The sequence below is a fragment of the Homarus americanus genome, unplaced genomic scaffold (genome assembly GCF_018991925.1).
Source record: "Homarus americanus isolate GMGI-L3 unplaced genomic scaffold, GMGI_Hamer_2.0 scaffold367, whole genome shotgun sequence".
NCBI lineage: Eukaryota > Metazoa > Arthropoda > Malacostraca > Decapoda > Nephropidae > Homarus > Homarus americanus.
In genome coordinates this window covers 16,947,577-16,971,391 of record NW_024743709.1, presented here as the reverse complement: position 1 = coordinate 16,971,391, position 23,815 = coordinate 16,947,577, and the positions used below count along the sequence as shown (strand labels likewise).

The 23,815-nt window shown below is 39.3% G+C and overlaps 1 protein-coding gene across 1 annotated transcript in view; it reads left to right on the top strand.

Annotated features, from left to right (window-relative positions):
* Positions 1-2,237: 2,237 nt before the first annotated feature.
* The window catches only part of LOC121877413 (glucose-6-phosphate 1-epimerase-like), a 35,352-nt gene continuing 13,774 nt past the window's right edge, over positions 2,238-23,815 (top strand). The window contains exons 1-4 of the mRNA XM_042383170.1: positions 2,238-2,355; positions 17,286-17,337; positions 20,396-20,454; positions 20,757-20,913. Coding sequence (XP_042239104.1) covers positions 2,283-2,355; positions 17,286-17,337; positions 20,396-20,454; positions 20,757-20,913 — 341 coding nt within the window. The 5' untranslated portion in view covers positions 2,238-2,282. The remainder of the gene's footprint in view (positions 2,356-17,285; positions 17,338-20,395; positions 20,455-20,756; positions 20,914-23,815) is intronic.

Sequence of the window (23,815 nt, the reverse complement as noted above, 5' to 3'; positions counted from 1 at the left end):
AAATCCTTTATTTTTTCCATATTAGTACATATACATTTACAATTTTACGTGGATTATTTTTATAGTGGAGTTTTACAAATTAAATGCCAATTGAAAATGTTGATGGATTTATAAAACTTGAATAAAAGAAAATAGTTTTTTATATTTATAATGAATTACTTAACAGACCAAACTGAAGCATAATGCAAAAAACAAAAAGTTCAATAGAATACCAGGATATTGTAAATTTGTAATTAATTTTATTCAGATGAAGATTACAGTCAATGAGAAACCTGTGATTGTTTTTTCTTCGCCAATTCTGGGATTCGCGGAGGAGTGTTTGAAAGGGCACAACGCAGGTGATTTTCTACCTCTAATCTACTACGTTGCTTCGTTTTAATTTGCAACTGAGTTGAAAAGCCTGACTCACAAAGATATGTCGACACAAACGGAAGCAGGACACGGATAGCTCTTTCTGCCACTTTTGGGTAGGAATCGCACATCAAGGGCCAAAATTCTGTGATTGATTTCTCATCGAACAATCTCTTGCTCCCGAATCAGTTTTCCCACCCATGAAAACCTGAATTCCCCCCCTGAATTCCCATAGACACGAAGTTCCCAAGTGCTTTCGTGTAATTACATAAAAGCGCTTGGGAACTTCGTGTTTTCTTTTTCCTTGTGGTTATCAGCATATACCTGGATCAAGCGCACCTACAGTGATTTACTTGCATATATATATTTATATATATATATATATATATATATATATATATATATATATATATATATATATATATATATATATATATATATATATATATATATATATATATAATATATATATATATATATATATATCATATACATATATTATATATGTATATATATATATATATATATATATATATATATATATATATATATATATATATATATATATATATATATATATATATATATATATATATATATATATATATATATATATATATATATATATATATATATATATATATATATAGCTATATATATATATATATATATATATATATATATATATATATATATATTCCTGTTACAGTATTCCTAAAAAAAAAACAAAAAAAACAAGCATATTAAATTTACTGCACTCTTACTGTCAAGTTTTTCTGGTGTTTTCTTTGTTACGAACCACGCCATCTATTGTCATGATCTACCTACCCAGCACCACGAGCAACGCCATCTAGGGACGAAACCCGAGTATGACTAGTCTTAGTTACCACTCCGGGGTTTCCCTTCTCCATATCCTGGTTGTTGCGTCACCTCCAAGTCTTCCTCATCAGCTCCGGATCGAGGAGTGTTCAGTTCACTCTGGGATCACCTATCCTGGAAACCTACGGCACAGTGACTACCTACCATCTCCTTCAATACTCAGCCTTACTCGTCAGCCATCTCGGCTCCGCACTTAAGTATTTGTTATCCCATATTGCCTCCCCACGTCCACTTGCTTGAAATGTTGTATGTTGTATAAATATGTATATACTGTTAAGCCAATGTTGCGTATGTTTAGGTTAAGTATGGTTAAGGGTAAATTATAGAAAGCTGAATATTTTGTTAAGGAATTTATGGTTCTTTATTATACACAACAAAAACTCGCATCCTGTGTCTACCCTTTTATAGTCCGACTGTCTTTGTTTTTTTATTGTTGTTACCTGTTGGGATCTGGGTAGACTTTTAACTATATTCTAAATCCCCAACTCGTAACACCTTGTAAAGTTATCTTTGTAAAGCTAAAATCGTTTTGTATGTCAGCTTGGCGAATTTAAAAGAATAACCTCTTTGTGTTTATGGCACTCCACATTTGAAGAAATTATCTGGATTAACGTTTTTAAATCCTTTCAGAATTTTGAACGCCTTTATGATTGCTTCTGTTGTTTTAAGATTGCATGTTTGTCGTGTCTTGCTACAAGATTTTTATTATCGCGGGGAGTTGCAGATATCATTCTTTTACTTCTGTAAGTTCACATTAGTTTGAATATGAAGGAAGATTAGAATAAAAAAAAGGGTTTTCCTAAAATCGTACCCTTTTCGTCCTCACTGTCCCCAAGGCAATAGATCTAAAAAAAATGGCGATTCAATTAACATCTTTCTGTTCAATTTTTTTGTGTTTATAAATAATATATGTATTTTTAGACAATATATTATATAATTATGGATGGTTATTTTTTCAAACTTAAAATACAAATATTTATTATATGTTGAAATGGAATCGCAAGCAGAGGCGGGAAAAGGGTGCAGCAGACGGTTCACGCTCAGTAGCCGAGATGGCGGCGCCAGCGACGAGTGTGGTAGTGCTCGACCGCGGCAACAATACCACATGCACCGTCAATTTACACGGTAAGTCTTCATATCTTTATCGTTTCTTACATCCTTGAATGTATCCTGCGGGATATCTTTGGGTAGAAATAATGGCAGTGGAGGAGTCACGGGAAGGTGTTAGAATGACAGGAAGGAGCGTAGGAACATGAGACGCCCGCGCGTGATTTTGGTCTGGTGGTGTGGCGAGTTTTTTGTCAACACTTTGAACGCCCGGCTTGTCGAAACAAAGGAAATTCAGGAAAACGCAAAATCTGTCCTTTGTTGAGATGTTTAAATCTAATAAAGCAGGTCAAGAGGATTTCGGAGAGTGGCGTGTCACGTTTCAACATATCAAATTAGGGAAATTACTAACGTAGAAAGACCAAGGGAGACCTATTTTTTTCCCATGGTGGGGAGGGGTTGGGCGTAAGATGGTCATCAGGGATAACTCTCAGCTCTCATAAACCTTTGACAGGCTAAGTATAACGGCCTCTTGTGGCTTTTTGTAGTTTTTATTCATAGCTTTTAAATTGTTGCCAAACTATACGCAGTTTGAGAATGACCACACTGTATCATTGCCTGTAGCTTACCCTACAGCTTTTTAGACAGCTAGCCAAATTGCCTTATCTGTCCACCAACTTTGCAATATCCTATTTAATGATCATAGACTAGTTGGGTGGGTGTTGGTGTAGTTATAGTTTCTAGTGAGGTAATTCAGTTGACAGGTAAATAAAGCAGCCTCTCCAGCCCTTGGTGTCTGGGCTCTGCTAAAGGTCATTGTACTAATTGGATAATATATTTGGATGAAAATCATGTTGGTGTTGTGTACACTTACGGCAGTAAAACCCTGTGATATTTTCAATAGAATGTAAAGTAGTGGAAGGTAAATTAATTTTTGCACTTGTGATTTTGTTTTTATTATTATTGATCCTTTGGTAAATCCTGGAGCAGATAGCCGACACCAGAATGAGTTGTTTGACTAAGTTAATTTTTTCCACAGATGTTCTTTGGATGAAAAGAATAAAACTGACATGACAATGCACATAACTTAATAGAACCTGACCTTACCAACCATAGAAACATGCCTAACTTCCTCTGCCTCTTGGACCCCCTCCTTTCATATTAAACAAAAAGTTCAGTAAATTTTCACTTACTGCCACTGTTTGAAATCGAACTTAAAACTGTTTTTCCATTGTTTTTTAATCTGTTATGAATGAATTTGACAATCATTTTTGGTGTAATATCAATAGTTTCTGAGATAAGCTCCCTCCCTCCCGTCTCAGAATCTAGAGACTTGCAATATAAATCAAGGTAAAAAGTGTTCAAAATTCATCAGAAAAACATTTGAATCTACACTAACTGGGGGGGGACTTTGTTTGATGTTCTGGGTGTGTACCCCACCACATTGTTGGATGTTCTGGGTGTATACAGCCACGTACGAACTCACATAATAAAATGTAAAATATCCCGATAAATGTGATTTTCACCAGAAATGCCATTAAAGAAAAATGTCATCGAGTTGTTAAAATTACTTATTGCAACTATAAAATTACTGATACTGTATTTGTGTAGTGGCAACAAGAGAAATAATACTTAAAGTTCTTACCTTGATATTTGGTACCAATGAAAGCGACTTTCTTGAAGCGGCAGGGTGTAATTGAAATTTTTTGTGGATGTGATTGTACGCTCGGGTTGAGCAGATCGGTTGTTGTACGGAAATTAACCAGAGTGGATTACAACGCGCACTGACACGAAAGATTTTTCAGGGGAATATTTACAGTAAATAATAAATTTCTATGTGTACAAAGCACTCAGAGACATCATTTTAGTGTCATGATCATTTTCTTTTGATGTTTTACCCTGCGATTTCCCTCATTTATTGTGATTTATGATTGCAGGTAGAGAAAAACTAAAAAAGTGCTTATAATTAAAATAAAAAGTTGTATTGTTTTTATTACTTACTATCATCTAAGGAACATCTTTGGAAAACTTAATATCAAACAACTGCTGCTGTTAACCATCTGCTTCAGAAACTTCCAAACTTTTTTCCTAAATGTAAATTTATACTGTATAATTCTAATTCATTATTTTACAGTATTGGTGTATATCAATAAGTAGGTATAATGTACTGTATTATGTAAATCCAGGATTTTTTGTTTGAAGGACATCATCTGAAAGTTTTAGAAAATTTGGTGCTACAATAGTGAGAGGTCTACAAGATATTCGGGTTAGGTTAGGTCAGACTAAAGATGGTGAAGAGGATAAAAGTATACCTTTGTAGACGACACAGTATAGTTGCACCGAAAAATCAGTGTGCCTGTTTATTATCATATAAATCATTATTACCCAACTTTGTTATATATATATATATATATATATATATATATATATATATATATATATATATATATATATATATATATATATATATATATATATATATATATATATATATATATATATATATATATATATTTTATAAAATCACGGGAAAATGGAAACAATACCTTACATTATCTTCATATATATATATATATATATATATATATATATATATTTTGATAAAACATACATAGTCTTTATTCAAGACATCTATATATATATATATATATATATATATATATATATATGTATATATATATATATATATATATATATATATATATATATATATATATATATATATATATATATATATATATATATATATATATATATATATATATATATATATATATATATATATATATATATATATATATATATATATATATATATATATACATACAGTATTTCATGTAAATCCACAATGAAAACGTGGATAAGATAAATCTTGATAAAATCACACGGGAAAATGGGAACAACGGAGCACCTTAGCTTTCGTCTTTATTCAAGACATCTTCAGAGGCAACTGAATTACAAGGACCGAGAGAGGCTCAGGGGATGTGGAGATATCCATCTCCCAAGCAAAGTTATACCCAATGATGATACAGGCAGCAATCACGTCCCTTTTCCGCGACTCTTTCCCATAGACATATGAGAGGTCGGTGGGCAGGGAGTCCAGGAGGGTAGCTGCTTCCTGAGCTTCTCTCTGTTTGTGGCGAATTTGGGTCCTAAGCTGTAAAAGTGTTCGAGGAACAACGTAGTTAGATGTGGCTTTGTTGCAGCCAGTCTTGGCAAGGCCATCTGCTACCTCTTTCCCCAAGATACCGACATGACTGGGTATCCATAGGAATGTCACAGTATGGCCTGCATCCTGAAGTGTGGATGTTAACCCTCGTATTCGGAGGATGAGGTCCTCATTCTCCCCTGATCCAAATGCAATCCTGTTGAGAGCAGACCTGGAATCGCAGCAGACAAGCAAGGGGCAGAAACCATCGGCTTCTTCCTCAGCGAGAAGGGCAGCAAGGAGGGCTATCAGTTCAGCCTGAGTGGAGGATGCCCCGTCAGAAACTCTTAAGAGAAAGTTTGATAGGCTCAGGGGCATCGGGACGGGAGTTGTGGACACCATCCCTGGCCCTACCTGTAACGAGGTCAACAGAGCCATCAGTGTAAAGGACGACCTTACCTGGGGACCAGTAGGCGATCCTGGATAGGTGGCATTTGCAGAGGATAACAGGGTTCACCTGGGATTTCGGGAGCAGTCCACCGAGGGCAATTACTTCAGGTTGAAAATACAGCCAGGGAGAAGGAGACGAACCAACAGTAGGGTGACAACAATATCAGGCAGGAGGTCGTGCTCCTGAAGGGCTCGGATGAGTGACCCTCGCCACTGTCTTCTAGATGGAGGTCAGCCTCGGACTGCAGGAGTCAAGTTGGCTTAGACATAGTTGCCCCGAGGATCCCGTAGAATGTAAACGGTAGTTTTTAGGTAAAACTCCTGGACACGATCCTGTAAGGGGGAAAGACCAAGTTTGGTATATAAAGGAGTAGAGCGTGTCCACTGAGGAGCCCCAAGGATGATACGAGCAGCTTTCCTCTGGATAACTCAAGACAGTTGACAGCAGTCCTACTAATGTTGATGAGGGCAGGAGCGGAGTAGTCGACACAGGAACTGACAAAGGACTTGTACATGGTGCGAAGTACAGGGATGGTGGCACCAGGGGAACCCCTGCACATGGTAGAGAGGGGAGCGAGACGCCGAAAGCATGTCTCGAAGATAGTGGACTTCAGGGATCTGCCGTGTGCGAGTTACATACCTACCCAGGTATTTTGTCTCGATAACCCAGTCCAAGGGCGTTCCTTATAAGAGGGGGGGGGGTATAACATGACCATGCCACATGGCTTTTGTTTTCGCAGTTGAAAGAAGGAAACCAAGTGAATCACACACTCTGGAGACCAGATCAAGGTAGTCGGGCTTGGAGGAAGACATAGTCGGCATATCCTGAGTGTACAATTTCTGTCGGCTACGGGAGATGCAATGGAGTGCTTGAGTGTTAAACAAGGTGGGACTCGGGAATCCACCTTGAGGGGTGCCGAGGTTCATTTCTTGAACAGGAGATATAGAGCCTTCAACGCGAACCTGGGCCTGACGTCCAGTGAGGTAATAGGCGATCCATCGAAGAAGTCTCCCTTTAACCGCGCAGGTTCAGCTAAAATGAGGGCAGGCTGAGCCGCATCAAAAGCTCCCTTGATATCAAGGAAGACGGAGATGCGGGCAGTCTGATTGCAATAAAGGGAAGCAATGGAGTGTGCTATGCTGCGATGTTGTATGAAACAATTGAGGGAGCTGTGGAAGCCGCCTATGGTGTGAAGAAGGCGACGATGGAGTATCCTCTCCATCATCTTGCAAACACAGGAGGTAAGACTAATGGGTCGGTATTTCCCAGGATCTCCCGGCTTAGGGGTGGGGATAATAGTGGCATTTTTCCAGTTAGACGGGAGAACCCCCTGTTCATAAGACATATTGTAGAGAGCAAGCAAGGGGCCGTTAGGAATATTAGTACAGGCATTGAGGACGGAGTAGGTTATTTTTGATCATCCCCAGGAGAGGTGTCTTTTCTAGAGCGACGAGCACTGTCAAGCTCGAACTGTGTGATGGGATGATCAGTGAGGGCAGGGGAGGTAAGAGCAACACGAACAACAGGCTCAGATGCATCGATGCGAGCCTGCACTGCCTCCTGCATCAGATCTGGAAGTGCCTCAGGGGAGGAAGCTCGTGCCCAGTCCTCCATTAAAGAGCAGGCAAGGGAGGCGGGGCCAGGGTGGGGAGGAGGCTTCCGTCGAGTACCCCGTATAGCATTAATCCAATTCCATACATAGGAGGGTGACGACTGGAACGATAGAGATCCCGTGAAGGATAGCCAGTCTGCCTCACGAATCTGATGACACTCCTGAGTTGCAAAGGAGCTCAAGTTTTTTAAGTCTTCCCAGTCCTCTGGAGATCGAGACCTCCATATGGCAGAGTGGAGATAACAGGTTACCTGCTGGAGATGTCTCCTGGCAGGGATACGATACCAGTAGTTGGTGGCACTTCTTGGGTGACGGGGCGGGTGTAGGGTGGGCAGCGCGATTAACAGTCATACACGGCATCAACAAAGTCAGAACATAGGAATCTGCCCAGGTAGAAAGGTATTGGATAAAGGAAGGAACAGCATCTTGTGTGAGGTGAAAGCGAGGGGATCGATAAGGAGCAGACTCGGTGCAAACTGTAGGATGAAAGGAGGTATGACCGTTCAATAGTAAGCCAACATCAAGGAAACTATGGGGGAGGCGAGTAGGATCGTCAGGACAAATAAAGCGAACATCATCATCCCCATTAAGAAACTGTGAGAGATGTGATCTGTTAAGGGTACATGGAGTGGGATGATCCGGAGTAAGAGTGGAATGGCGGGCATTAAAGTCGCCAAGAACAATAGTGGGAACCCCATCATGGAGGTTGTGAAGAACCTGGGGCCCAGAGAATCACTGTTGAAATGAACATTGACTATACGAAGGGTCTGGTCACCAAGAGTAAGAGGGACAGAAAGTAATTTAGACGGGGTTCAAGTGAGTCAGGTGAATGGAGACGAACAGATGGAATGGTGTTACTGACAAGGGTGAGGAGGCCACGAGCCTGCCCACGGTACCGAGGCAGGGTGTAAACAGTATAGCCAAAGAGGCGGAGTGGAGTAACATCGTCTGTGATGGCTTCCTGAAGTAGAGCGACATCTACTTGATGGGAGAGCACAAACTGGGCGTGGTCTAAGTCCCTGGATGTTCCATTGTAAGCAGAGGAGGGAGCTGCCTCCGGTGTGAGATGAAGAGTTGGGGGATGAAGTATCAAATTCTGTTGAGGATAATGGAGAGGGAGGAGTGGGAGAGTGAGGGATGGATCCTCCATTTCGGGAGAAGGAAGTAGGTGGGTCACAGGGCTTGCAAAGTGTGCCCCTCTTGGGTCAGGGTGTCCAGAATGAGCTGTTGTTGCCTCTGCAATGTTGCAATTGTCTCCATAAACGAGTTGAGTTGGGCAGAGAGAAGGTTGATTTGCTTGGGGAGTGATCGTTTCCATAGAACCAACTTGGTGTACCTGTGCTGGAGGTGGCGGCATGAATTGGCGACGGCCTGACTGGGCATGTGGTGGTGGTAGGGACGGTGAGGGTTCAGGTGAGCAAGAGGTGGTGGTGCTGGTGAAAGATAGCTGGGGTCCAGGTGGGTAGGAGGTGGTGGTGACTGTGGCTGGGCCGGCAACGACCTTGTTCTAAGAAGGGTAGGGAGAGGGAAGGATGGGTGATAGGGGGGATGGTAGGGGAGAGGAGATCAATGGGAAATCCTTGGTGGATGGAAGGGGCAGTGGTGGATAGGAGTGAGGTTTAGTTGGCGGGCTTCGTCAGAGACGAGGGCGGTGGAACAAGGTAAGTTTTCCCTGGGTGAGTGCCAGGACGCTGTGGGCAGTTGACACATCGTGGAACAACTGTGATTTTGTTCTGAATTTTCTATTTGCATTCCACTGTCGTGAGGACCTGCACAGAAACCGCAGGCGACCATCCTCGTGCACTCCCAGGTGTGGTGTTTCCACTATTGGCAACGACCACAGATTTTCGGGGTTACGATAAATCGGTCGAGAGGACAGTTTTGAATAGGTCCTACATTCACCTTCGGGAGAGGGTCCCACCCACCAGCCGATGAGTTCGTTGGGGGGACGTAGGGAGACCGGGTTGATGCGGCGATCCATGTCGAGTGGCTGTGGGAGAAGAGGGCGAAGATCGTCGATAGGGATCTCCAAGGGTACGTGGCGCAGGAAAGCCCACTTGAGTGAGCAGGCGCACCGTCTCGTCCATTTGTGTGGTGACTATTACGGCTGTAGGACCTCAGCTGAGACAAAGTGGAGAGCAGTGATGAAAGAACCAGGTCGTCCGTCTGCTCAGAGGCAAGTCCCAAGGAAAGGCGCTACGGGGCAGGGAGATGAAGGGAATCCCCTATGTCCATCTTTGGCGGAGGGTTGGTCATTGAGTCACATGTAAGCTCACTTGGGGACCCCGACGACAGAAGGTTACCCTCTATAGCCCCAGACGGGGTGCGAGGGGGAGCTGTAGCCCCTGCTGGAGACCCTGACTTCTGAGGTTTCTGCTTCTTAGACTTGTCTTCAAGATGAAAGGCGTCGGCATCACTGGCACCTATTGCCGCTGTCTCCAACGAACAGGAGCATTTAACGGTGAGCATAGGGCACGTTGGCAACACTGCAGTCAGGTAGATAGTTTGGCCTGTTTGAGGTGGAGTGGTAAAAACGCCACTGCTGTGCCACACTTCACATTGATCACGCGCAAACTTAAAAATCTTCGACCAGAGGGACCGGGTGGTAGGATCAGATGTTTTTATCAAACAAAAATGACAGTCCAAAGGTTAAAAAAAAGAGATGCCACTGTGGTGATAACTGGGTCTTACTATAGTTCTCTGCACAGACTGGGATTAGTAGACTCGCTGAATTCGTCAGAAATACGACCTTTAAGGAGCAGTCTCTTACAGCCTTTGTTGACACCCATGGCACGCATGCGCGTCTCCGGTACCCTTTATATTAATTATGACGCAAAAAGGAGGCGAGCCTCACATAGTGTCAAAGAGCAGCGGTTTGGCCACCCCTGATACACAGTTCAAAGAATTGTCACAGGTGATCCCTTTCCAAGGTTCAATAGGCCTGCCAAATGTTTATGGGCTCCACACATGTGTGTCAAATGGCTCAACCATTCTGCGATGTACTGTGTTCATCAAAATCCCAGGAAGATACCAGTATACTTCATTTTATGCAGTGTGTTTGTACATGCTGTCCCAATGTGGACTTTCATGATGATTTGACTGAATAAATATGGTTGTCTCCTAAGTGTAGACTTTAGGAGTGATATTGACTTTGTTGTTGAGACCCCATCCAGAATCTATTTACACTGATTATGATTGAAGAAATAACTGCATTTGATTTCATTGCTAAATTAACGTTGTTACCTTGATTTTTGTTAGCTCATTCATGTAATGTATTGCACTGACTTCAGGCAAAGATCCAGGGTCACCTTGAATATTGGTGGGTGGACTGACTAATAAGGCTGACTAACCATTATTATATTGTATTTTTGTAGTACAGATTACCCTTGAAAGGAAGATTGGAAATAAAAGGTGCAATTAAAGCAGGGAGCCGTTGAGCTCTGGCATCACACGAACTGTTCACACATCACCTGGCAGTTGGTACCTGGAAGGGTACTGTAAATTCATGTGTCCAGTCAACACTCGTTGGGAAAAATATTCCCAGCTGCCAATGCATTTGAAGAAGAAATTTATAATGATTCCCTGTGGTGTTGCATAATTCCTTAGCCTTCTCACTGACTCACACATGTGTCTGTTGTTTATCTGGTAGGCATTTTAAAATAGTTAATTATCATTCTGATCTTCAACCCTAGCTGCTAATAATCTTAAACTACCGTAGCTAGTTGTCCTGATTATTTTGGTGTAAGATATGAAACTCCTGAAATAAGAGCATTCATGTACAGTATGTAGTCTGTATACCGGTACTCTTTAATAGTCTGAGTGTACTGTATATCCCCGTTTAATCTTAATGTCTTGGTACATTTCTCCTTATCCCTAGTTCTTCCCTGGAGCGGAGTTTAAGGCAGAGAGGAGACGGTGACACAGTTTTTGCTCTCTGTCTGGCTCCTGCTGCAGTTCTCCCCCCTTTTTTACTCCGTCAGTTCCTCGTCTGCTATTGATTCAGGAGCTCCCAGCTACAGTGGGCTGTGTGAGTTGGGTAGTAATGATGGCTGGTCTTCGTTGTCTGTTATGATATTATCTAGGGGATTGTTAGGTGGCATTATTTCATAGCTGAGTGCTGGTTATGTTCATGTAATTGTCTTTCCATTTGCTTTCAATGAGTCATTAGAAGTGCTATTAGTGCTGCTGGTGTTGACTCTTGGCGGTGTATTTTAACACTTAAGACTGTTGGGGTTATATTTAGTACTGTACAGTATAACACTGAGAGTATTACAGTACAATTATTTTGGTGTTACATTTATTGGTACTGTATTGTAAACCAGAAGATAAATCTGGGATCTCTCTTATCAGCACTATTCTATCAAAAGTTTCTCAAATTTATCTTTGCAGAAGACTCATGTGATGTGATAGAGTAACTTTATTCTTGGTACATTTTTTATTTTTATAAGAAGTACTGTACTATACTGGACAGGGTTATTTGGTATTTCTTACAGGGAGGTGCCGGTACCTTTTGGTTTGATTCAAATTAATTTTTTATTTACTGGTTTGATCCATTTAATGCCTAATTGAACTTACTGTACTTATGATTTTGCAATATGTAATGTGGTTTATTGGACATAGTGAAGCTGATTTGTGGCACTGTTGAAAGGCATCTGCTTTAGTATTTTCTTGAATTTTAAAGATAAATCTTTGGGAATTTATGTACAGTATCTGCAGTATGTAAATTTGTTCTGTTCCTTGGTAATTGATTCCTGAAATAATCCACATCAAATTTTTCGATATTTATGAGACATGGCATGAAGTGGTGTGTTTTTATGAGTTATATTACTCGAGGAGAACTTTTTTCCGGCCATGAAGCTCTTGTTTTCAAGAAGAAAAAAAACTGCCAGGTACAAGATACAGTTGAATTATGGTACAGTATCGATGCCCTTTAAGTACAGGAAACTTATTTGAAGGGGGGATCAGCAAGCTTGATTACTAGTAAGTACAGATTGCTTGTGTGTGACATTGCTTAAAGAAAAAGGACCAGGGAAAGAAATAAGCTGTTTGTTCTGAGGAACGTGTTGAAATCTGATGGCTTGAAATGCAAAGGAAGCATTTTATGTTAAGTGGAGGAGAGTGGATATGACCAGCGAGTGTGAGGAGTAGTGTCTCGAGTTATAATAATAATGTACTGTAATTATTATTATAGACAATGTAGGTATACAGTTCAGCATGTAATTAGACAATGTAGGTATACAGTTAATACATGTATATAAACCATATTAAAGGATATTTTGTCAAGTGTGAGTGATAAGTTGTATGGCTGGACAAAAAGCGCAGCCAGTCATCCAGTAACATGGTGGAATAATGAAGTGGACAGAGTAATAAAGAAGAAAAGAAGAATGTGAAATGCCTGGAAGATGGTTGGTGATAGGGGAGTGTGTGTGGGGGTCAAGTGGAGGGCCAGAAGAGAGGTTTACAAGGCTGAAGAATCATGAATAGGATGCATTTGCAGACAAGCTGAATAGTGTAGCTGCTAGAGGTGAGGTATACAGAATAGGAAGGGAAATAGTGTTTGAAGAGAGTGAGAACTTAGAGAAAATACAGTACTGTAATCATACGCTGAATGATGATTTTGAATGGGATGGGCATCCTTGAGGCAGCATAGACAGTACAGTACAGTACAGGGACCATCCCAAAGTTTAAAAGAGAATGGGCGAAGAAAGTGATACAAATGAAGAATGGAAAGGCTGCTGGTATGTCTGGATTAGCTCGTCCCAGAATTGTTTTATCTATCTGACTAGCTGAAGAGTTTGATAGTAAGTATTGTACCGGTACTTAAAAGTGAGAAGGTGGTGCACTGGACTAGAATGTAGAAACTACAGGATAGAAATTAATGAAATGCAGTTTGGGTACATACTCGGCAATAATTTCAGCTATCCCACTCATAAGTCAGGAACTCCTTGTCTTAGTGGTATTGAAAATCTGAAACAGGACTCAAACAATTTGAGTGAGACTTATAAATATTGGTGAAAATGGTTTATAGTACAACGACAGTTACTGGGTTGCCATTGAATTGGGTACATTATTACTACTGGGTAATTTATATTATTTATATGTCAATAACTTGCATGGGTTTGAAAGTAAGTACCCCTAGGAATCAGCTGGGGTAGCTACATCCCCACTAGCCCTCTTCCCTCCCAGGTTGGGGTATGAGTTACGGATATTTTCAACTCCTAATTTCAGGTAGATAAACATCACCTTTTTCATATATTATTTTTTTATTCAGAATATGCAGAAAAACAAAATATATATATAATTATCATAAAGTCGGAAACAAGGGGAATAAACATTCTTTTGTGCGTCAGTTAGCATTGGCAGGATCACCTGGGGGAGTTATGTGATGGTTATTTTTCTACTTGTAATTTTGGGTAGGTAATTTTACTTCACTTTTTCTTTTTACTCATTTACATGCAATCCTACATACCTAATGTACAAAAAAGGTAATGGAAATAACGATCATAATGTAAAAAACATAAAGGGAATAAACATTTATTTGTGTGTGAGAATGGTAGGAGGAGTGTTGTTAAGGGTCAGCAGAGGCAGCGTCCCCAGATGGGCTGGGTTACTGTGGCGAGGTTTGAGGGCAGCCACACGTGATACAGCTAGCGTCTATGCAAATGGAGACTGTTTAAACTTTCCTTTGGCATTTCCTTAATGATTTTAGCTGCATATTTTCATCTAGATATTGTTTTATTAATGTGTTGTTTACTATTTATCATTAGTTTAGTAGGGTTTTGTGATTTGTGAACGGAATTCATGTTTTTGGCATATAATATTGGGGTTTTCTTATTATTGCGGAACCAAACCCTATTTTTCCTCTATGTTCTTGTATTTGCTCTACGGAAATTCATTTAACTAATTGTTTTTCAGGAACCTAATTTGTGATTTTATGGGACTTGCGTTTTGGTGTTTAATACTGGGAAGCCTAACATAACAAACTATCTCTTAAGATTAATGTACAGTATAGTCTGCATTTACTCGGTCAATTGAACCCATGGAGGTCCTCGTAACACGAGAAATGCGTAAATGAAATAACAGAACATATGAGATTACAGTGAACCCTCGTTTTACGCAGTTAATTCAACCCACGGCGGCCCGCGTAAAGTGAACAACATAACGTATGGGATTAATTGAAATAGAAACCGGGCCTACCCCCAAACTCCACTTTTTCAGACACAATACCTACGTTGTAGTAAAAATAACTTCTTAATTTTATGATGGTATGCACACATAATTAATAATTAAGAGAAATATCAATAATATTAGGTTTTTTTAACACTTACATTAGTAGAAAAGATGGCTGGGCACACGGGGATGGGGGGTTGGTTCTGAGGCAGAGGGCAGATTATTGGCCCTCACCTGTATCACTTGTATCAATTGTATCACTATCCACCACAGAGGCTTGCAGGGCCTCGTTGCCAAACCCCTCAAAGTCCATATAAGTCCATATCCTCACTATCATTATCACTATGACTGACTTAGGCCGGCTGTGGTGGGTGGCGGGTGAAGAACTCGGTAATGTTTTGATGACTGGGCGACCTTGTGCGCATCCTGCTCGCGCCGCTCTCCGCGTAAAAGGGTACACACACCGCGGAAAGTGGGCAGTCCGGTTTCGGCAGGGTACCACGTAAACGTGGAAACGCGTAAAGTGGCACCGCGTAAAGCGAGGGTTGACTGTAATTGAAATAGAGACTGAGCCGACCCCCAAACTACACTTTTTCCGACACATTACGTACGCTGTAGTAAAAATGACATCTTAATTTTATGATGGTATCCACACACAATTAATATTTAAGAGAAATATCAATAATATTAGGTTTTTTAACACTTACGTTAGTAGAAAAGTTGGCTGGGCAAACGGGGATGGGGGGTTGGTTCCGGGGCAGAGGGCAGATTATTGGCTCTCGCCTGTATCAATTGTATCACTATCCACCACAGAGGCTTGCAGGGCCTCTTTGTCAAACCCCTCAAAGTCCATATCCTCACTATCACTGACTTGGGCCGGCTGTAGTGGGTGGCGGGTGAAGAACTCGATAATGTTTTGTTGACTGGGCGACCTTGTGCGCACCCTGCCCGCGCCGCTTCCCGTGTAAATAAAAATTGTCGGTCTGGCCAGGTGCCGCATAAATGACCAAACGCGTAAACCAAATCCTCGTAAATCGAGACTATAATGTACAGTATAGTCTACACTTATTGTACTTTGAAATTAAGCTGAATGTACAAAATATAAAGATACTGGTAGTTGAATTACCTGTTTTTTGTTATGAAGAGTTGCGCTATAGTTCTTACCTGCCATGGACTAAAACTTTTTTTTTGGTCACTAATTTATAGTACTGTACTATTCTCCTTGAGGTACTGAGGCTCTTGAAGATTTTTGGAAGCCAAGGCTAACAAAAACAGTTTTAACACGGGTACTCGGGAAGTATGGTAGATCGTCCAAGCGCTATACGGTCCACAGTATTGCTATTGAAACTGCAAAGGTGCTTGACAAAATTCAAGTTTCATGGGCACTTACTGATCTTGCATTTTCACACTGATTCATACGGTTCATATTTTGCTTACAATCATGCCTTGTTCTTTTCAGTTTTGTTTTGTGTGCACTAGTGAATAAGATGAGTGGAATATATTCTTTCATGGGAATACATCTGTTATACAGTGTAAAGGAAGCCACATGAATTACAGTACAGGGTATTTAGGGGTTTTGGGAATTATTTAATATTTCCAAATCACGAAGTCTCGCCGATTCTACCTTGGCAAATAATATAAACATATCCCAACATATCAAGTTTTAAGTATTGAGTTAGTGGGGGCTGTATGTATACCAGCCTCATTGAACAGAAACAATTGGAAACCATACGCACAGTATGCCAGTTTCAATGAAAAGGAGTATGTTTTGCTAACTCTGAGGCTTACTGCCTCTGTCCTCCATTGTGTACTGGTTGGCTTTAAATAGTTGAGTCTGGCGAGTGTTGATCCATTGCATAAGTTATGAATGAGGGATTAATCCTGAAATCCATTTTATAAACAAGATTGGATCTGACTACTCTGATCTCTCTCCTGCCCTAGGCTCAAGAGTTTTCAGCTGAGCAGGAACTGGGTAGCATTGGTCATGTTGTCCAATGACATTATGGATTGTCAATAGTGTGATGGGTCTTTGGTTGAGTTGGAAGAGATGGATAATTCTTTAGAATTTAGATTGTCACATATGCTAGGGGTTTTTGGAGCCCTTCTCAAATTGTTTACTGTACACGAGTCACTCGATCCATCCTTGGTTGTGAAATGGGATTTCAGGATTAGTCTCATTTTTCAGATACAGCACTGTATGTTTTCCAGAAATTTAAAGAATTTGGCTCATTGTCAATAGTCTCGAAGAGGTCATCCAGTACTATTTAGATTTCAACCATGTTTACACACTTGCTTTCTATGGGTATGATTTTACAAGTTTAATAGTCCATCAGGGGCAAATATAATATATCTAATGGAAATTTATTTTTTCTTTATTCTGTAGATTCAGGGTTAAGCTTTTGTTAAGTTTGGTTTTATCATAAGTTTCAGGATCTTGCCATACTGCACAGCCCATGTATGAATGGGTATTAACTTGTCCAGGGATGTGGATTCATCTTCTGGATTGTTCATGAGTTTATTTAATTTGCCATAACACCTTATACCACCTTCACATTTTGGTGCCTATAGGGAGAGAGAGGTGTTATTGAAGTTTGAAAAGGATGTAAAACAGGATTTTTTCCCAACAGGTGCAACTGTGGTTTCATGGCGCGTGAACAACCAGGAACAACTTTTTGTGAGGTAGGTCCATTTTAGCCACTCATGATACTCACCTGTTACACAGTACATGCTTCAGTAGGTTTTATGGGAAGGGCCTTAGGTAATTGCATAAATTAGCTTGTGATTAGTTTGAGTTCATTTAGAATAGTAAGTGTTGTTACAGTATTTACATTGTACTTGATAAATGTTTATGACATTTGATTATAGACTTGTTACTTCTGATGTACAGTACAGTAGTGGTACAGGATACCGATTTCCTAATTGTTGACAGTAAAGTACTGTACAGTACCTCTTTTAAGTAGCTTATTAAGAATAAAATAAGAGCATATTTAGTTATTAAATCAATAGTACAATTGTAGTTATCTTGCACTTGAAAACTGGAAGAGAACGCCATTGATTTTATATACAGGTATCACTATCCAGTAGGGCCTTTTTACTGCTACATGATGGTGGGAAGTGAGTTTTTGTGAGGGGTGGAGTGAGGGTTGTTGCAAATGATGAGGTAGGGTTAAATGGGTGCTCCCATTGTTGAGCTTGAAAAGGATTATTATGTAACGAGAATTAAAGTATGTTTATTTATATTTTCTTTGTTCATTACACAAGTTTCCTGTATATAATATGTATAATTAAATTTTTTTTATTGTTTAGAAAATGGGATGTACAGAGTACCATATTTAGACGTTTAATGAGTTAATATTTTTAATTTGAATGTCTTATTTTCCATGTTAACGTAACAGACGTCACGTCTGGTATTGGATGAGGAAGAATTAGTAAATGAACATACTGGTAATATGAAAAACTGTAAAGTGCATTGTAATTTAAACCCCCACAGTTTTAGTTGTATGTTATTGATAGAGTGTGTCAAATGTTGCCTGATATCAAAAATGTTTCTCTGGTAGGTCTGAGTGATGGAAATATGTCAAGAATGCTTTTTGTTTGGCATCTTAATTGTTTTGATTTAATATCCTCATCCTGGTCAACTTTGACTTATGTACTGTACTGTACTTTACAGTATTCAACAGTTAAATAGGATTACTGGTAATATTACTTGTGTGGGTAAAACGATGTTTTTATATAAAGTATATGGACCTTTTATAGAATTTACTTTTTATTTTAGTTCAATAATTTGCCCCACTTCACTTTAGAGCTAATTTGTATTAGGAATGGGAGGAGGCCATAGAGCTGAAAACTAAAGTGGAGTTACTGTACTCAGATGATTTTAACAACATTTGCATTTATATTAGTGCAGGAGCTTCACCAAATTTCCTTTAGACTTGCACAAAATCAGCCTTTGAAATTAGGTTGCGATTAATTATAATCATATGTATTTGCAATATAACCAGGAAATATTTTAACCTACTAAATAAATGATCTATAGATTAAGGACCAACATTAGCAGCTTCGGAGCTGTACAGTAAACATGTAATCATGGGGGGAATTGTGGCTCTTGATGGTACACCTTGACCACACGCCTGAGTGGCTCTACCTTTCCAGCTTGAGACTTCAGCTCCGGGAGAGCATAACAAATGCTGTGAATGCTCTCATGTTCCGCCTGAAATGGCCCACAAAAATGATGTAAAAAAGTGGTCTGGTTGCATTCTGAGTCAGTGAACCTGATCGGGTGTTGTCAACGATGCCAGACTGCGCCGGGTTTTTGTTAAGAGATGGGGGTGGGTGGGAGGCCAGGTAGGGTGGACTTTAATGTACATTTCCAGAACAGACTACCCTGTGGGAAACAATCATATTCATTTAAAATTTAGGAAAATGCAATATACAGTATTGTTATTTGATATTTGATCCATAGCTACTAATTGTCAGTTTCTCTCTTATTTGCACTGTTTTTAAAATTTGTTTAAAGATATTGCTGAAAGAGTAACCCCCTTTTTTATTCACCGAAAAGGGGCTATTGTGGAAACAGGCTGACAAAGGAATTCCATATCATTAATTTTGTCATTAAACTTTTTCATTCATGAAAAAATTCTGAAATCAATATACAATATACTGTATAACTAGGGAATAGGATCTAGGCTCAAGTTGCTGTGGCAGTTCTCCAGAACCTAACCCTATTTTCCCCATTGATTACATGTAATTTTATATCACGATTTAGTATATAGCTAACATCCTTGAACCGTATCTCGTGATATATCCCGACCCTACTGTAACATGTTCTGCGAGTTCAGGTGTTGTCCATGTATTGGGAAATGTATGGAGAGTGAGATCCATGCTAGAGGAGGCAAATATGGGGATGTATGAGGAAATTATTGAGCTGACATTACAATGAGTGTGAAGCTGGGACTGAGAAGTAAGAAGAAAATTTAATTTAGAAGCTGCAGAAATGGCATGGTTCAGTACGGTGTGGGGGAATATGATGCCGAGGATATGAAATACATGCATTTTTTAAATGATTGGAGTTTTGAATAGTCAATGTTGGCCATGTTGAGTAAATGAGAAATTAAAGATTTGTGAAAATAGTGTTCTGTACAGTATACCGGCACCTATTTCAGAGGTGAATAGTAGGAGGGAGATTGGTAGATGAGAAAATGGCATGAAGGATACAGTACAAGTGAGGGGATGGATGCCCAGGAAGTAGTGGAGTATTTGAATGACATTGAAATACGTACAGTATGAAGATTTTGCAGTGGTAGCAGTGAATGGATAGGTACATCAAATGAGTTTGTTTGGTCAATGCACTGTAGTGGAAGAATGACCTGCAAGATTGAAGTGCTAACATTAAGGCTTTCCATAGAATAAGGCATTATTGTTAAGTACCTGTAGCACAGAATAATGTACTCGTTGGTGTGCCGTCACATATTAAGTGATCTGATTAGCACACCTTTGTAAGTTGTTAAGTAATGTAAGGTTTATAATATTGTTCAATGGATGATAATGGTATAAATATCAAGATATTGGTAGCTTGTTGCTTGTACGTATTAATATACTGTAGTATAAAATATTCTCAATTTGTAACTAAAATGAGACATAAACTTCACTCAGTAATATTAAGTGAACTTATAATCACATACTAACTGCTGGTTATTTCTTTGTTGAATGTTAATTATTATTTTAATTAATTTTTCAGTAAACAAGCAATATTTGATGGAAAACGAGCCATCCGTGGAGGAATTCCAATTGTTTTCCGTAAGTGTCCCTACCTCATTTTTGTTTTGTGCTGTTCTGTGTATTGATGGAGCATAGGATTTTATAGTTACAGTACGATAAAACTTGTACATGTGGTATTGTATATGCGTTTGCTTTTTTCTGAACATTGTATTGTCAAAGTGTAGCTGTTATTCTTTCATTAAATAAACCAAAAGGTTTATTTCTAGTACAAAATCATTAAATAAACCAAAAGGTTTATTTCTAGTACAAAATAACTACTATATTATAAAATGCACTCCAGATGTTGCCTTGCAGTTATACAATGTTGGCCTCTTCTGCAGCCCAATTTGGACCTTGGAGCACTGGCCCTCAACATGGATTTGCTCGCATTTGTCGTTGGGAATTGAAAAAACCTCCAGAGCGTTTACCAACTGGAGATGTAGAAGCCATGTTCCAGCTGCTGGACAATGAGTTCACGCGCTCTATGTGGAATTATCCGTAGGTTTGATGAAGTTTGTTACTGTAGTTGTGTGTTGAGGTATAATATGTGTTGTGACAGAGCTCTTTATTGATGTTTAACACTATGGTGGAATGTGCTTTTGGCTTGTGGCTGTGTCCAAGGGTTTTCAGTTGTTTCCAGAGCTTTTGGGGGTTATTTTTGTTTTCCTTAATCTTATTAAGTATTCTTCTTTCACTCTCTTTATCTCTCTCTCTACTTTGCTTCTTAGCCTATAATATTCTCTGTGTAACTCATCATCATGTTTGTCTCCTTTAAACTTATGAGCGAGTTGATCTCGGTGTCTAATTGATGCCAATATTGTATCTCGCTAGTCAGCCAAGGTTCAGTCCTAGCATTTATTCTTATCTCCTTTAACTGTGCTACGTCATCGAGAATGGCAGTAAAAGTACAATTTTGAACTTCTTCGAGTCCATCGTTAAACCTCCATGCAATTTGTCACATGCGACCAGTCAATATTTTGCACTTTATTTTGGAACTCTTCTTTATTATAATAGACAAGTTGTTGGTCGGAATTTTTTTTGTACGATGGTCAATGTGTAAAGAAAATGCTTAAATTCACTATGGTAATGATATTTTTAAATAAATTGGGACAAAATGTGTAAAAAAAAATATGGGTTAACGTAGCTAAAAAGTCATGTGACTGCGAAAAACAATGTGATTAGTTGACATGACAGGTTGGCTCGAGCAGGGGCCTGGAGGCAGCCAGCTGTGGTGTGTGTGTCGTTACCAGCAGAAATACAGGACTTGTGGCCATATACAATGTTGATAACATACAAGCTTACCTTATATTGAGGTTAAAATAATTTACTCCTCAAATATCATTGTGTGTATTTACTTGCTGGGTGCCAAAATGGTGCAAAACACCGATAACTCCAACATGGAAGTTTTCATCACTGTTCTCTATTTCATGTCTGGAGAATGTAAGTTTTCATCACTGATGTCTATATTTAATGTTGTGGAAGGACAGATGTACAGTTGTACCCCGCTTTACGCGGTTTCACTTAACGCGATTTCTCATATACGCGGTGCTTCGCCAGAACCGAACTTTCACTTAACGCGGTTCATCTACCCATATACGCGTAGAGTGTCCGGCTCGAGACGCTATTTTTAGATTCCCGCCACCCGCTCCCGCCTGCCTCCCTCCCTCCCTCCCTCCCTCCCTCCCTCCCTCCCCCCCCTCCGCCTCCGCCTCCATCCCCGTATGCCGACCCATCTCTTCTACAAACGTAAGTGTTACACCTAACTTTTAGTTTTCCTAACCTAACCTTTAGTTTTCCTAACTTAACCTTTATTTTTCCTAACCTAACCTCTTCTATATTACTTGTTTGTTCATACCATCATAAAGTTAAGATAAAATTTTTACTACAACATAGTTGTGTGTCGTCAAAAAGTGGAGTTTGGGGGTCGGGCCAGTCTCTATTGGAATTAATCCCATATGTTCTGTTGTTCACTTAACGCGGTACCCTGTGGGTTCAATTGACCGCGTAAAGCGGGGTACAATTGTACAGTAATTTGACGTGCGTCATGGCTGGATGGCGGAGTTCTTGATAATACTCTACAATCATAATGACATCTACTTTTGGTAAATTTCTTTCATCTGCCTTGATGAACCCTGGAAGTAATTGTCCAACCTTCTCGGCTGATCGGCTCTGTAAATAAATATTATTATATAATTAATTGTGCTTTACTGTGCAACACAGTAATGCTATATTAAATATATAAATATTACTAAGCACATTAACTAATTCAATGGATATTAGCTGTCCCTACTACAAATTTCATAGTACAGTATAAACATTCCAAGCAATATTGATATTATTTTGGTTTTGGTCATCTGGGAAACCTAAAGATTCTGACTATGGGATTAAGCCGTATTTTTCGGCTTGGAAGACACTGCATCGTGGAAGACGTACCATGATTTTGGAAATGAAATTCTAAAAAAAATTTTTACGGGTTTTAGCCCACCTGGGCACAGGTCACTAACCCACATTGGAGCCTAGGGGGCGAAAATGTATTAATAATAATAATAATAATATAATAATAATATAATAATAATAATAAAGAAATACAAAAATGAAAAAAAATATCAAGTGAGAAACAATATACCTGTATGTATGTTGTGTTGTCAAAGTAAGAGAAACAATTGAGACCCTGCAGAAAGTCAGATCATCAACCTGGGACTTGGTCACATAGCAGCAGGGTCTACCATTAGACAATACATTATGCTTCCAATATCTTCCCAGACAGTAGTACCTCCTTGTTTGGCACATTAGCTGCCACTACCTACACCAGTGAAACCGTTGCTTGATATACTGTACAGCCCTTTTGGCACAAGTACACACACCTCTTTGAATATCATCACTTAGAACTGCTTATCAGTCGTCATTTTCATCAATTTAAAAAAAATCTGTATAAGAAGGTGAAATCTTTAATACAGCGCTCATTTTATACACCTGGTCACCTCCACATCTTAGGGGCTGTAGCGTTTACATTCTTTCTCTTGTTTTTGTCGGTATGACAACGAAGGGAAATATTTTCCAACAGTAGAAAGTAAGCAAATGTAAACATGTATATCAATGTCTATATAAAACAAAAAATCTTTATTTAAAAACAAAATAAAAGTAAAAAAAACAACTCGTTTTTTGCAAAACCAGTGACTGATTGGTTCTACATAATTATAAAACTGAAGAAAATAAGTCCTCCATTGTAGCTGTATTAAAATTAATGTAGAAAAATTAATATGGTTGTTTTAAGTAATGTTGTACTGTATGTTAATAAATGGAACAATGGAAGTAGCTAACAATTAAGGGTAAAAAAAAGTGAGATCGTGTATGTAAGTGAGCACATGTGTAAACATATCATTATTACTCTACATAAGAA